General features: G+C 36.8%; 1 protein-coding gene across 6 annotated transcripts in view; it reads right to left on the bottom strand.

Annotated features, from left to right (window-relative positions):
* The window catches only part of DCAF6 (DDB1 and CUL4 associated factor 6), a 157,164-nt gene that overhangs the window by 123,021 nt on the left and 19,762 nt on the right, over positions 1 to 14,381 (bottom strand). For all 6 annotated transcript variants that reach the window (XM_031936840.1, XM_031936837.1, XM_031936838.1 and 3 more), the window contains exons 2-3: positions 13,628 to 13,689; positions 5,884 to 5,976 (exon numbers count right to left, since the gene is read on the bottom strand). In XM_031936840.1, the coding sequence (XP_031792700.1) occupies positions 5,884 to 5,976; positions 13,628 to 13,689 (155 nt within the window). The remainder of the gene's footprint in view (positions 1 to 5,883; positions 5,977 to 13,627; positions 13,690 to 14,381) is intronic.

Here is a 14,381-nt window from a genome sequence, read left to right as displayed (position 1 = left end):
AGAATGTGTGAAAAGAGGGTAAAATAAGACTAAAAAGGCAAATTGGAAACAGATTACAGAAGGACACACAAAGGAGAAAATTATATTGAAAGCTACTCAAATATTTTTTAACTGTTTGAAGAGTCAAGATTAAAAACTTATCTGTTATCAGGAATGAGGAATAATCATTTCATCTTAGAGGCAACCAGATATTATATAGGTTATATAGGTTTTTGAGCAAGACTAATATTATTAGCTGTGTTTATCACATATCCGAGAAGTTGGAGACAAAGAGGGCAGGGAAGGAAGGACAAAAGGAAGAGAATCTGGTAAATCTGGTAGGTTCAGGTAAAGAGCTAAACATCCTTAAAAGAGGGTGGTCAAAGTGAAAAAGGAAAGGGCAGTGTGAGAGAGATTGCAAAGATAAAAACAGTAAGACTTGGTAAATGATTAGATTTGCAGTTAAAGAGAGGAAAGAATTCAAAGATGGTGCCAAAACCAACTGAAAAGGATAGTGTGAGAGGAGGGACAGTTTTAGGGGTAGGAGGAAGGTTCTCAGGAGGACATTTAAATGTAGGGCAGAAAGCTGGAATGGGAGACTAGAAGAGAAAAAAGACAAAGGCTGGATAACTGATTTGGAAGACATTTGTTGTTATTTCAATGGAGCCATGAATTCCAATGATGTTTGAAGTATTCTTAACTGGTGCAGACTGCTGTCCATCAATACCTTCTCATCTAATCTCTGTCCATATTGTCCCAAAGACCATTCAGAGATCTTACCCAACTTCTTAGAAGGCCTTCCCATTAAGTTCTTTTTTTTTTTTTTAACCTTTTATGAGAACCATTACAGCATATGTAAATAAATTCTGAGCCCATCTAGACCAATTCATACCTGAACAAGAACCCTCTCTATAACATCTTGCTAGACATGGAGCCTAATGATTTCCAGTTAAAGAGAAGACCACCACCATCTAAGGGAGCACATTTCATTTTGAAATGGATCAAATTGCCACAAAGTGCTTACATATATCAAGCCTAAATGAGTCCCCTACAACTGGTATTCACTGTTCTGAGTTCTGCCCATTGGAACCAAGAAGTACACATCTCACTCTCTACAATGGGACAGCCCTTCCAATACTGGAAAGAATATACCATGTCCCTTCTTTCCTTTCTTCCCTAAGTCCCCAGTTCCCTTTGGCAAATCTCATACAACTTTACTGTTCAGTTCATCTGCCTCTGGATGATCTCTACAGATTGTCAGTGTCCTGAAAATGGAGTGCCTACATGATACTCCAGATATGACCATGGCAGAAATCATAACCCAAAAAAAACCAAAAACCTGTCAGCTCCTTAAAGTTGGACAATATTCCTTTGTGAATGCAATATAAAATTGCATTACCACATCTTATAGTCTACTATATTCTTTCTTCCTTTTTTCTGATCTTCCATTTCTTGGATAATGTCATTTGCATCACTTTCCGCACATACTTTACTGTCATGATTCTACTCCATGACAATTTTGATTCTCAGAGCACTGAATAGAATATTGAGTTTGGAAAAAGTTACAGCACTGTACAATTTCCCCAAAACAATCCTGCCAATTCTATGCTTCTTATTTACTTCTGGCCCAGCTCATCTTCTACTTGCAGAGACTACCTTAGCTATATGTATATGATTATACTTGGCTCAACAGACAATTCATCCAACTGTATGGCACCAACAACATCCAAATATCTCCATATGTATTGACATTGTCCATGTAGATAATAGGAAAAGGGAACGGGTGGATTTCCTCAGACAATTTTTATAATAAAACACATCTTCAGTCATAAATTTTAATGAAGACATACATAACAAATCCAAACCTAGTTGTGCTTATTGAATACAAAAAAACTTAAGTAAAAATTCAGCAACATTCATAGTATCTCAAAAGTAAGCCACAATCTTGAAGGCTCTCCTATAACAAGTATTCTCTCATGTATATATTAAGATCATACTATTAGTCAACCAGGATTTATTAAGTCCATATCATAGAACTGTGCTACTTTACTGTGCTAAAGGATGTGTAAAAGCAAAGGCAAAAACACAGTCCTGACTCTTCAGGAGCCTATATTCTAAAGGGGAACAGCACCTGTGAATCACTACATATGTACAAAATACTTACAAAATAAAAAGGAACAAATCTTAAGAGGAAAGGGACTTAACACAATGAAGAATTAGGGAAAGCCTCTTGACATTGAGCTGAATCTTGTATGAGAAGAGAGAGCATTGCAGATATGAGATAACTAGGGCCAACACCCAGGGAGAGAAATGGAGCAGAGCAGTGCACATGAAAAACAAGACTATGCCAATAGAAAGGGATGGCAGGCAAGGAAAGTAAAGGGTAGTAAGATGTAAGAAGATTGGAAAGGCGAAAATGGACTAGGTTATGGGCATGAAGAAAGAGTGGTTTAAATAAGGGATATAACATGGATCAGAATTATAATTCAAAATAGTGATTCTGGAGTGGGTAAAGATCCAAGGCAGGGATCTGAGCCAGTGGCTGTTACAAGAGATAAGAAAAGGTGAGGGAAGGCCTATACAAGATTGGTGGCTGTGTGAGTGGAGGGAAGGGAAGAGGTATAAGAGGGGCCGAGAAGGTAAGATCAACAAAATCAAGTAACATATTGGACACATGAAGTTTCTACAATGAAAGGTGAAGATTACACCAAGATTGTGAGCCTAAGGGCCATACAGAGAAATAGGAAAGCTGCAAAGAGGGTTTCAGAGCAAAGATAATGAGCTCTGTTTTGGATATGATGAAAGTAAGAAAAGATTTATTAAATGCCTTTCTGTGCCAGGAACTATGCTAAGTGCTTTAAAAATACTTATCTCATTTGACCTTTTTATTAAGCCTGGTAGGTAGGTATTATGATGATTCCCATTTTACGGCTGAGGAAACTGAGGCAGATAGCGCTTAAGTGACTCATACAACTAGGAATTCTCTAAGGCCAAATTTGAACTAAAGTTTTCAAGCCAGAGCTCTAGCCAAGGTAGAGGATATCTCCAATTGAGTTTAAATAGTTCAGGAATCCTTTAGCAATGATAATTAAATTACATTTGATTCAGCATATATTTATTAAGAACCAACTCAATGTAAGACCCTAAGACAGGCCCTGGAGATACAAAAACACTAAACAGTCCTGGCTTAAAGGAGTGTACTCTGCCCTGGAGGATAAGACATCTAAAGAGAAAAACAAGTGGACACAATATGAGGAAAGAGAAATCCTGAGAACTGGAGGAACAGGAAAGACTTCTTATAAGTAGTAACAAACCAGCTGAGCCTTAAAAAGCACCAAGAACTTTAATAATTAGAGATAAGAGGGAAGATTCTAAGGGAAGATAGACAGCCTCTATAAAGCATGGAGGGGGGTGAGGTGAAAGAACAAATTTGGGGAACAGAAAACTGATCAGTTTGGCTAGAAGGTAAAATGTTTCAAGGGGAAGAATGTTTCTAGAAAAGACCAGAAGTCTAGAAAGATGACCTGGAAACAAACTGTGAAGGATTTTAGAACAAGGACTCAGAAATCTGGATTTCATCCTAGAGTCACTAAGGAAATCATTGAAGATTTGTGACAAGGGTATGTATGACTGCATCATACATTGCTGATTGCATCAAATCCCGAACATTACAGGGCCTTCATAACAAGATATATCTCTAACTACTCAAAAGATATCAGTCTAAAAACCCATAGAGGAAAAACCAAATGGACAAGAATTTAAACATAAGGATGGGAAAGATCAGCAAAGGAGAAGGTTTCTCTATACAAGACTTCTAATGGCAGGATTCTGGAAATTATGCACCAGAAGGAATCAAAGGGGAAGGAAGATAGGTCAATGAAGGAAACCAAGAAAGGACACTGACAGAGAGAAGAACGAGGAGAAAGCATTGTTGTAAGCATAAGAAAAAGAGAAGAATAAGACCGGAGCTACAGTAGTTAACAGTATCAAATAGGTGAAAGGTCAAACAGGGGAAGGAGTGAAACAAGGCTTTTGGCTTCACCCAGGAGAGAGAGATTCCAGGAAGATGGTAATGAAAGCTGGATTCTAAACATTTAAGGAGGAAAAGGGCAGAGAAGAAACCAGAGTTAAGATTTCTTCCTTATATTCTACATTCATGTCACATGTACAATATAATTTCAGAAATCAGTGAGCACTAAAACTAGGGAGAAGCATCAAGAAAGTCTTGCCAGGAGAGGAGGTTTGAAAGACATTTCAGAGAGAGCTGAAGGGCCTGAGTATTACAGACTTGCAGGGGCTCATGCACTGAGGTGGGTACGGAAGATCAGAGTGCAGGAACCAGCCAGCAGCCCCACTTGGCCAGAATACAGATCTCAGAGAGGAGAATGAGGGGAACAAAGCTCAACAAGTAGGCTGAAGTCAGGTGGCAGAGTCTGTACTTCCCAGAGGGAAGAAGGGAATCGCAGCAAGGATTTGAGCACCTATCTGTGCCCAGAAAGGTAAAATCTGTCAGATCTGTGCAGTGATAGAGGAAGAAAGGAAAACTTGGAGGTAAGGACACCAATTAGAAAAGGTGGGGAAACAGTGTGCACAAGAGACTTCAAAAGCCTTGATAAGGGGAAGCTTTCTAGTTCTGAATTAACATTTATGAGAAAAATTTGAATTCAAATAGAAGTTTAAACAATATACTAACAACTCTCTTACTTCAATGCTACAAGGATTTTTTTTTAAATCAAAAAAATGGACTTGTTTTATGGATTTCAAATCTAAAATGCTACAAATAAACAGAGAGGAAAGAATAGTTACAAAAGATATTATGGAGTCAGATTTGACAAAACTTGGTAACTGAATGAAGTATATGGGGCAAGGAACAAGAGGAATAGAGGACAATTCAGGAAGGAATGTTACTGGGGACTTAGAATTCTAATTCTACATTCTCAGTTATGATTAAGTACAACACATCGGGAACAGTCCAATATATTAATGGAAGCTGAAAATTAAGAGATATAATCAACTATTTTATAAGATTCATGATTTAAAAATTTGAGGAAATTCAGGCTAAAGAGATGACTTTGAAACAACAATATTTCAAAAGTGGATATTAAGAAATATCCACATAGCAAAACAGTCAATTTACAATTGTTGCAGAACTTCCTTAAGAGCTCAATGAATAGAGGAAAGGCTGGTAGTGTTATTTAATTACCAGATAGAATTTATGAAGGAAAACAATCCTCTTTTAAAGTCAAATAATCAGGAGCACCTGACAACCACCTAGCAGTATTTTCAAAGGAAATGTGAATTACAGAAGATGAAGTCAGACCTGAAAAGCTGGAATTTGGAGGGCAAGATGATGTTTGGATTGAACAGAACAAAACAAAGTGCAATACCCAGAACAAAGGATCCAACAATAATCCCACAAAGCTTAAGAAAACAATAATGTAATTGAGGGAGCATAAATTCATTGGGACCATGAAGATGGCAGAGTATTTCCATGTAGAGGAGACTGGACAGTCATGTGGCCTTGGGTTACCACATGCTCTCCAGGACTCTAGTCTACTTGCCTGTAATAAGGTGAAAATACACCAAGATGACTGTTTATCACCTATAGTGACATGGCCAAGATAAAGAACTTAATATGTGAGAAGGAAATGATTCAGATATCTTTGTTCATGTATGAAGGACATGAAGGACAAGAGTGAGACCTGAAAAATTTAACTAGAAACCTAAAAATGGAAACATTCAAATATACACATCAGTCGTAAAGAGATCTAAGAAAAAAGTGAGGGAATAGGTGCTCTGATACAAAAACACAAATGGAAAAAGAATACTACATATAATCACTGATTGCTTTTCTCAGCCAACTATTCCCCTTAAATTTGTATGATTTTTTAGAAAAATACTTACTTTTCTGCTGTAGGGATTACTGATTACTAGATTAGTGTCATCTGAACCAGATAAAATATATTCTCCAGTGTCATTCCAACAGATTGTATTCACCTGTAAAAGTAAACAGAATTGTTTTTAAAACAAGACATTTAATGATGGACAGAAGCAGCTACACCCAAAGAAAAAAAAAAAACACTGGGAAATGAACGTAAACTGTTTGCATTTTTGTTTTTCTTCCCGGGTTACTTCTACCTTCTGAATCCAATTCTCCCTGTGCAACAAAAAAACTGTTTGGATCTGCACACATACATTGTATCTAGGATATACTAGGACATATTCAACATATATAGGACTGCTTGCCATCTGGGGGAGGGGGTGGAGGGCGGGAGGGAAAAATCGGAACAGAAGTGAGTGCAAAGGATAATGTTGTTAAAAAAAAAAAAAAAAAAAAATTACCCAGGCATGGATTCTGTCAATAAAAAGTTACTATGATAAAAAAAAAAAAAAAAAAAAACAAGACATTTAGGGGCGGCTAGGTGGCCTAGTGAATACAGCACCAGACCTGAAGTCAGGAAGACCTGAGTTCAAATCTTCCCTCAGATACTTAACACTTCCTAGCTGTATGACCCTGGGCAAGTCACTTAACCCCAATTGCCTCAGCAAAAAAAAAGGAAAGAAAAACATGATATTAAGAGAAAAAAGTTAGGTAATCATACCTTCTATGACACTTAACTCTTCTTAGCAATACAATGATCTAAAATAATTCCTAAAGACTCATAATGAAAAATACCATCCACATCTAGAGAAAGAACTATGGAGTTGGAATGCAGATGACAGCATACTAGTTTCTTCATTTTTGTTGTTGCTTTTTCTTTCTCATGGTTTTTACCTTTTGTTCTTTTATGACATGACTAATGTGGAAATATATTTAATATGACTGTACATGTATAACTTATCAGATTGCCTGCCATCTTGGGAAAGAAGGAAAAAAAATATAATTCAAAATCTTATAAAAGTGAATATTGAAAACTGTCTTTACATATAACTGGAAAAAACAAAACAAATAGGGGGAAAAGAAAAATGGGCTTATTTTATAAATCTGCTACAAATAAATCCTATGGACAATGGTTCTAATATTAATGAAAAGAAAAAGGGGAAGGGCAGAACAACTAGAATTAAGATATCAATATTTCACAGAAACCAAGAATTTCTTAAAGATGTCAGAGCTCTCTAGTCTAGCTCACTCTGATCAAAAATGCGGCTACAAATGAAACTCTAGACTCCTGCTCAAAGGCCTCACGTGAGGGGGGAAGACAGTACATCTTCTCTAGCAGGTCATTCCACTTCTGAGAAGTTCAAATTGCTAGGAAGCTTTTCCCTGAATCAAGTCTAACTCTGACTCTGCAACTTATACCCACAGCTCCTAGAGTTCTTCACTGTGGAAGAAAAGAAAAACAAATTCAATCCTCCTTTCACAAGACAGCCCTTGGAAATACTTGCAAACACCTATCCTGCTTAGATAGGCTTTAATGTTCCCAGTTCCTTCAACTGATCCCCAGGAGACTTCAGTTATTTCCAGAAAGATTTACTAAATTTCATGCAATTATAATCAGTCAGAATACTAGGTCAAATCTAATGAAATGAAATTTAATAGATATAAGGTATTGCACAGACTTTTTCCCTTTTTCCCTTCCTGCTTCACTACCACCACTACCACCACTACTACCATTACTACCATCACCCAGAATCTTCTCTGTGCTCCCAGGTCTATCCAGTCATAAGCAAGCCTACAATTCCATGGCCTCAGTCACTGACTCCTTAAAAATTAGGTGCCACATGTTTAACATATTGAACTGCTTGCTATCTATGGGAGGGGGTGGAGAGGAAAGAGGGAGAAAAAAATCTGAAACACAAGGTTTTGCAAAGGTAAGTACTGAAAACTATCTTTGCATGTATTTGTAAAAATAAAGTTATTTTTAAAAACTCAGGTGCCAGCCAAAGGAGCTGATCTGCATCCTGGGTGAGAGGCCCAGGCAATAAAGCTGGCGGACAATCTCCAGGAAAATGATCTTTGTAAAGAGATGAGGCTCCTGGTAAGAAGCTGAAAGTCATCCCAGACATGCAATGGAAAACAAGTAGTGGGGAGGCTGTGAGCATTTGCAGAAGCTATAGAACAGGACACCCTACATTGTACTGCACCTATCCCACCCAACAAACTCTGACAAATAATTCCTTTCTCCCTCATAACTTCCTGTCTGCACTGAAGGACCTTAGGAATAACTTCTAAAACTATACCATATCCTTCTATCAATTCCCAACCCAATTCTTTTGGCTCTGGCCCTCACACACTTGGGTACGATTCCTACAATAGTTTCCAAGAACCAGAACAAGTACAGAGAGAATGGCAAACCACAAGGCAAACTATGTGGCTATTGCAACCTATGAAACAACAACAAATGCAAAATGGTCTTGGACCTACCTATATGTCCACCTGTCATTTCTGAACTGAGAGTAGGCCAGTGGCAGAAAGAATCACAAACTTTAGATCATCTATAAACTTTAATTCAGCTATTGCTATTCTAAGTATGAAATCCTTTTCCAATGTCCTTTTCAAAGGGCAATGCTACTGAAAGAACTGGATCTTATCACTCTTGAGAGTCTTTCTATAAAAGAAAATAGAAGGAATTTGCAGAAAAATATAAGAATCACAAGCTCTTCATAGAGAAACAAATCAGTAGATGGAATTTGGTTTTATCATGTAAATGTGAACAAAAATCATCATTTCAAGGAACAGTCTCCTGGTGTTAAAGTAGGTATAATTAAGTATTTGTAAAAAGAGAACCAGGAAAATAACTGTAACTTATGACCCAACATCTGCTGCAAAGTATGAAGAGGTTAAAAAAAAAAAAAAATTCTACCAAGAACTTGGTAAGACCTTTCAAATTAAATGAACATGTATTTTGATTCTCTTGCTTTTAATTCAAAAGTGGAAACCAAACACTAAGAAAACATAGGTTATGGGGCAACTAGATGGCGAAGTGGATAGAGCACCAGCCCTGAAGTCAGGAGGACCTGAGTGCAAATCTGACCTCAGACACTTAACATTTCCTAGCTATGTGACCCTGAGCAAGTCACTTAATACCAATTACCTCAGGAAAAAAAAAGAAAGAAAGAAAGAAAGAAAGAAAATATGGGTTAGAAATGAGAGTGCAGAGATCAAAAACTTGGTAGGCTAATAATGTCAAACTTAAATAGAAACGATCCCTGTGGGCTACATATTGACTTAGAAAACCACAAATTGTCATTATCTACATTATATTGTATTTTTATTTTACTAAACATTTTCCAATTATATTTTAATCTAATTCAGACCAACACTGGTCTTTATAAATATACTACTTTCAGTTTCATTTTTATTGTTCTTTCCAAAACTGTTGTAATCATTATGGATGTGATTTTTTCTTGGTTCTCATTCTGGTCAAAAATCCTTCATATGAATCTTCTTGGGCTTCCAATTCTTTACATTTGTCACTTTTTACAGAAGTAATATTCCATTGTATTCATGTACAACAACTTTTTTGTCATTCTCTAATCTATTTTATTTCCAATTCTTTACTGCCACAAAAAAAAAAAAAATTTGAATGTTTTGACATGAGAGTTTTTCAACTCTAAGGGATAAGAGCCTTTGATCTCATGGGGATAATATATCTAAAAGCAAAACTTCTGGGTCAAAGCTTATGGAATTTTCAGTTCCTTTTTTTATCCTAATTTCAAATAGCTCTCCAGAGTAGCTGAATAAATTCACAGCTCCACCAATGGTATATGAGTGCACCAACTCTGCCAATTTGCTGGACATGAGAAGAAACTTCAAAGTTTACATATCCAGAACCCAAAATGATCTCCAAGCCAGGTCACTGAATCCAACCCTTTTCCTTTTCTTTTACAGATAAAACCGAGACTCACAGAACTTTAGTGACCTGCCCAAAGTCAAACAGATAATAAATTTCAAAACAGAAAAAAAAAAAGCATTTGTGTTTGTTTTATTGATGATTTAGAGAAATCTTTTCTATGGTTAAAGTTGGCAAGTTTTCTGTTTGTTCATGACTGCTTATCCATTAAGTTATAGAATTTAATCTCATTTTTTTTTAGTATTAATTCTCATAATATTTTGAATTTCAAAGCTTTATCTGAAACATTTGATGCAAAGTTTCCCCCTCTCTCAATCAACAGTTTCTCTTATTATCTTAGTGGCAATGGCAATGATTTTGTTCCCTACAAAGATTCCTGACTATATATTTTTTTCACCATCAAGAATAGAGTTGCTATTACATTTGAATTTGGAAGAGTGGTTAGACATAAACCAGAGAGAATGAAGATGGAAAAGCAGCTTAGTTAGACCACTATTCATAGAGAAAAACCATGCTTGTGGCAACAAAATTACCAAGGCTTTAAAAAAAAAATCTGTTTTTACAGAGACCAGAAATTATATGGAACTGAGCAACATGGACACACTAATAATATACCTGATGTGTGGCAACTGACTATTCCAAGTCAATACCAAACACTATCCAAGTTTTGCTGCTAGTTGGCTTCCCAATAGAACTGCATTTAACTTGGAGGGAGTATGAGAAACCAGTCAAGGTAGAGGGCACTTTCCCAACAGGAATTCTCTACAGATAGAATGGCCCAGTGAATAGAGGACTGCATTTGGAGTAAAGAACACCTGACTTTAAATGCCGCTCAAACATTACCTGTGTGATCCTAGATATCACATAATGGCTATATACCTCAAGTCCCTCATAAAGATTTCGTCTTGAAGGCCTCTAATCTTTTGTAAATCTCACAGTATCCCATAATAGTATGAGTGAAAAAAATCTCAGTTTTGAGTAAAAAAAAAAATGAAATGCCAGAAGATGACAAATTGTAGCGATTTTTTTCTTCTTTAAGAAAGCCAACCTCCAGTTTAAGATTGGGGGTAGGATAGAAGGATGCCTTGGTTAAGTCTGGACATTGTTTCTCAAAAATTATTGTTCACATTTGGAGAATGTCCAATCTATTTTCCAAGACTAATGGAAAAGTGCTGACTCCTGTGTAACAAGTAAAAGGGCACGAACAATCAATTGGATCTGGGGTTGGGGATTTCAGGAGCCAAATCTTCTCCACCTTCTTCAAAAGGCTAGAAATCAATGAGACAATAGCTCCCTAAGCCCAGAGATCCAGAATGCAATAAATTGATGACCTCAACCAAAGTTTTTTAATTGTGGAGATTTGTCTCTTTTCCTGTGTACTCAAAGCAGCTAAGTGGCAGGTTAACCCAACACCTCAGCTATAAATGGGGCTGCTTCAAAAAAGGCTAAAGATGACAGCCTCAATTTATCAGTGGACTCTGTATGTAAGCATTCCACACTCTCTGAGGTTATTAACAACTCTCCAGTACTGGCTTTTCCCAGTTATCTGCAGAATTGCAACTGGTGTGATAATAAGGCAGGACAGGAGAAAGATGAGGTGCTTTTTTTAGCTAAGTTGCTATCTCAGGAGCAGGAAGAGGAACCACTTAGGGAGCAAGAAGCAGGGATCTTTCAACAGGACTGAGGGAAAGATCACCCACCAAACCCAGGACTAAAGAGTAAAAAAACATGAATGTGACAGGGCTGAGGCAAGCAGGGGATGGGGAGCAGATTGGTGTAACCATTACAGTGGCTGTGGTTAGAATTTATATCATTAATACATAGTGAGTTTTTGTGGAATACATCTGTACTTTTTATTCCGAGAAGTGAAGGTAATGAAATGACAAAAATATAAAGTTAACTTCCTATTATCCAAGTGTATATTTTATTATAAATTTAAAATAACATATAATATTGTGAGAACAATAAGCCTGTAAAGGAGGTTGGCAAGTATTAAATCCACTTAACAGATAAGAAAACCTAAAACAGATGTCCAGAGATCATTAGATCTGCTCAGGGCCTCAAGCCCAGACAAGCTGAGAGTACATGTCTTAAGCATAAATTTCATGGCCCAGGGCCCCAAAGCAAGGTCAACCTATTCATGGTCCAAAACAAGGTCAATCTACCCATGGTGAGTCAGAAGATTTCTACTGGAATCCAATCCTCCTACTAATTACAGCAAGGCACTTAACTCCCCTAAGCAATATTCCATCATCTGTGAAATGAGGAGTTTGGACCAGATGACCTCAAGGAACCTTCCAATTCTAGGATCTCTACCATCCCTTATGAGTCTGGCCTCTTGGAGCCTTCCTCAAGCCTCATCACAGCATCCCTAGCAGGGCCTCCTACTCCTGTCCTTTATCTACTATTTTAACACATGCACACATTTTAGGTTCACAACTTAGGAGCCAATTGTTCTTAGTGGAAGGAGAATCCACACATCAATATCCTCCCATTTAGACAAAAACAAAAAAGAAAAGACCACCCAAATTCTATGGCATTAGCAATATTTCCAAATAAACTCTACAGATGAACCGATATCTCTCAAGTCACTTACACTGTTGAGTCAGCTCACCTGAGCCTTAAAAAACAATCAATCCCTCTGTTCCCAATATTGATTTGTTGCTAAAGTTTCAAAGCACTAACCTGTCCCTCCCTGCCTGTCACCATTTTCAGTACTCTTGAGTCTACTGGCCCGTGGCCTAAGCTCCTGAACTTTAGAGTCTGAATAACAAGATACAAACCACTCCTGACCTACCCTCTCATATCACCAATCGCCTGTTAGATCACAAGATTTAGAGGTGGAAAGGGACTTAAGAATTATATCGTCCAATCCTTTTTATTTTTGCAGATGAGTAATCTGAGCCTTCAAGAAGTTAAGTGATTTGCCCACAGTTAAAAGGTAGTGTCAGAATCAGGATCTGACCTCACATCATGTGTCCAAATCCAGAGTTTTTGGCCAGGCTACCTTACTTTGGTTGTTGTTCAGTCATTCAGTCATGCCTAAGTCTTTGGGATCCCATTCAGGTTTTCTTGTCAAAATGGATTAAGGCAAACATGGTTAGATAATGTGGCTAGTACTTATCTGAGACTAGATTTGAACTCAGTTCTTCCAAACTACAGGCCCAGCACTCTACCCACTCAGCCATCTAGCTGGCTCTAGTCTAATTGGAGGAAACCTCATCTGTAAATGGAGATAATTGCAACCTCAAAAAGAAGTAGTAAGGTTCAAATGAAATAATGTATGCTAAATACTTAGCAAGCCTAAAAGTTCTCATTATGCAATCCTTTAATCCTACATAGTCCCATTTTTATCGCGCCCTTTAACTCTAGAAGAAGGTTCTCTTAGGTAGATTCCCCCAGGCCCCTCTGTGGGTTTCAATATGATGACTATCTTTATCAAGTCAGCTTCTGTTCCAGCTCTTATCTATGAAGATAGTATCTTCTTCAATACCTTTTTTTTTCCTTTTTCCTGTTCTGTCCCATTCTAGGCACCATCCATTTTTCATGTACAAAGTGATAGTTTCCTACTGCCCAACCAAAATCCTGGTTTCCATTATATAATTCTTTTATGGCTCCAGTGCATTTTAAATACATTTAAAAGCAACGCCTGTAAATTTCTCCTACATTTCCAAAAGGCCTGAAGAGTCTAAATTTATATTTTAATTCAAATAACTTTGTGACCTGTTCCTCTCTTCTTCTACTCTACAGTTAAATTAATTATATAGCTTATTTTTAAGGAATGAAATCATTTTATCCTACTTTCCAAAAACTACATTTAAATCTTTTACATATGATAACAAGTTAACACTTACACAGCCATCATGCACATTCAGTGTTGCTTCAAGTTTTAATCTTTGGATGAATTCTCTTCTTCCTGTTTAAAAAAAGAAATAAAATTTAAAAAAAAATAAAATATGCTGTTTTACAGAATTAGAGGAAGGAGAAAGATAATTTCTCTCAGCTGATTCTGTATTTCTATTAATACTTAAATTTGTGGGGTTTGCTTATGGCAGGATTTTCCTCAATCATTTAGCTTAAAATCATTAAGAAAATTGGAAGAATAGGGAATTTCTGGTTAGGTAAATTAGGGAGAGGAACAGGCAGAATAGAGACAAACTGCCGGTTTGTAGGTAAATGTGGATTGAGGAGCTAAGATCAAAGTTAAGTTAAAAGAAGTTAGTTAAAAGAAGTTTAAAAAAAAAATAAAAGGCTTTCCTGCTGCAGAGAAATTAATAGATTTCTTGGATATGGACATGGTCTATACATAGAAACAAGTCATGTAGTCTTGTTAGAATGGGAAGTGCACAGTCAGAAATAAAGGCAGATTGTTGTCACAAAAATAAAAGTGTCTAGAGCCAGACTGCTAGTCAGAGAGGCCAGCTGCTAGTCAAAATCTATGAAGGGTCAATAGCTAGTGCTTTTTATATTTTGTGTAAAACAATTTTATTAATTTTTATGATTTTGAAATAATAGCATTATCAAAATGATCCATCACAAATCACATGACAATTATACAAAAGCCACTCTAAAGTATTCAGTCCAAATTGTACAATCTGCTTACATCTA

Source organism: Sarcophilus harrisii, chromosome 4 (genome assembly GCF_902635505.1).
Source record: "Sarcophilus harrisii chromosome 4, mSarHar1.11, whole genome shotgun sequence".
NCBI lineage: Eukaryota > Metazoa > Chordata > Mammalia > Dasyuromorphia > Dasyuridae > Sarcophilus > Sarcophilus harrisii.
Note: the sequence above shows the minus strand (reverse complement) of the source record. Positions and strands in the feature narration are given on the sequence as shown.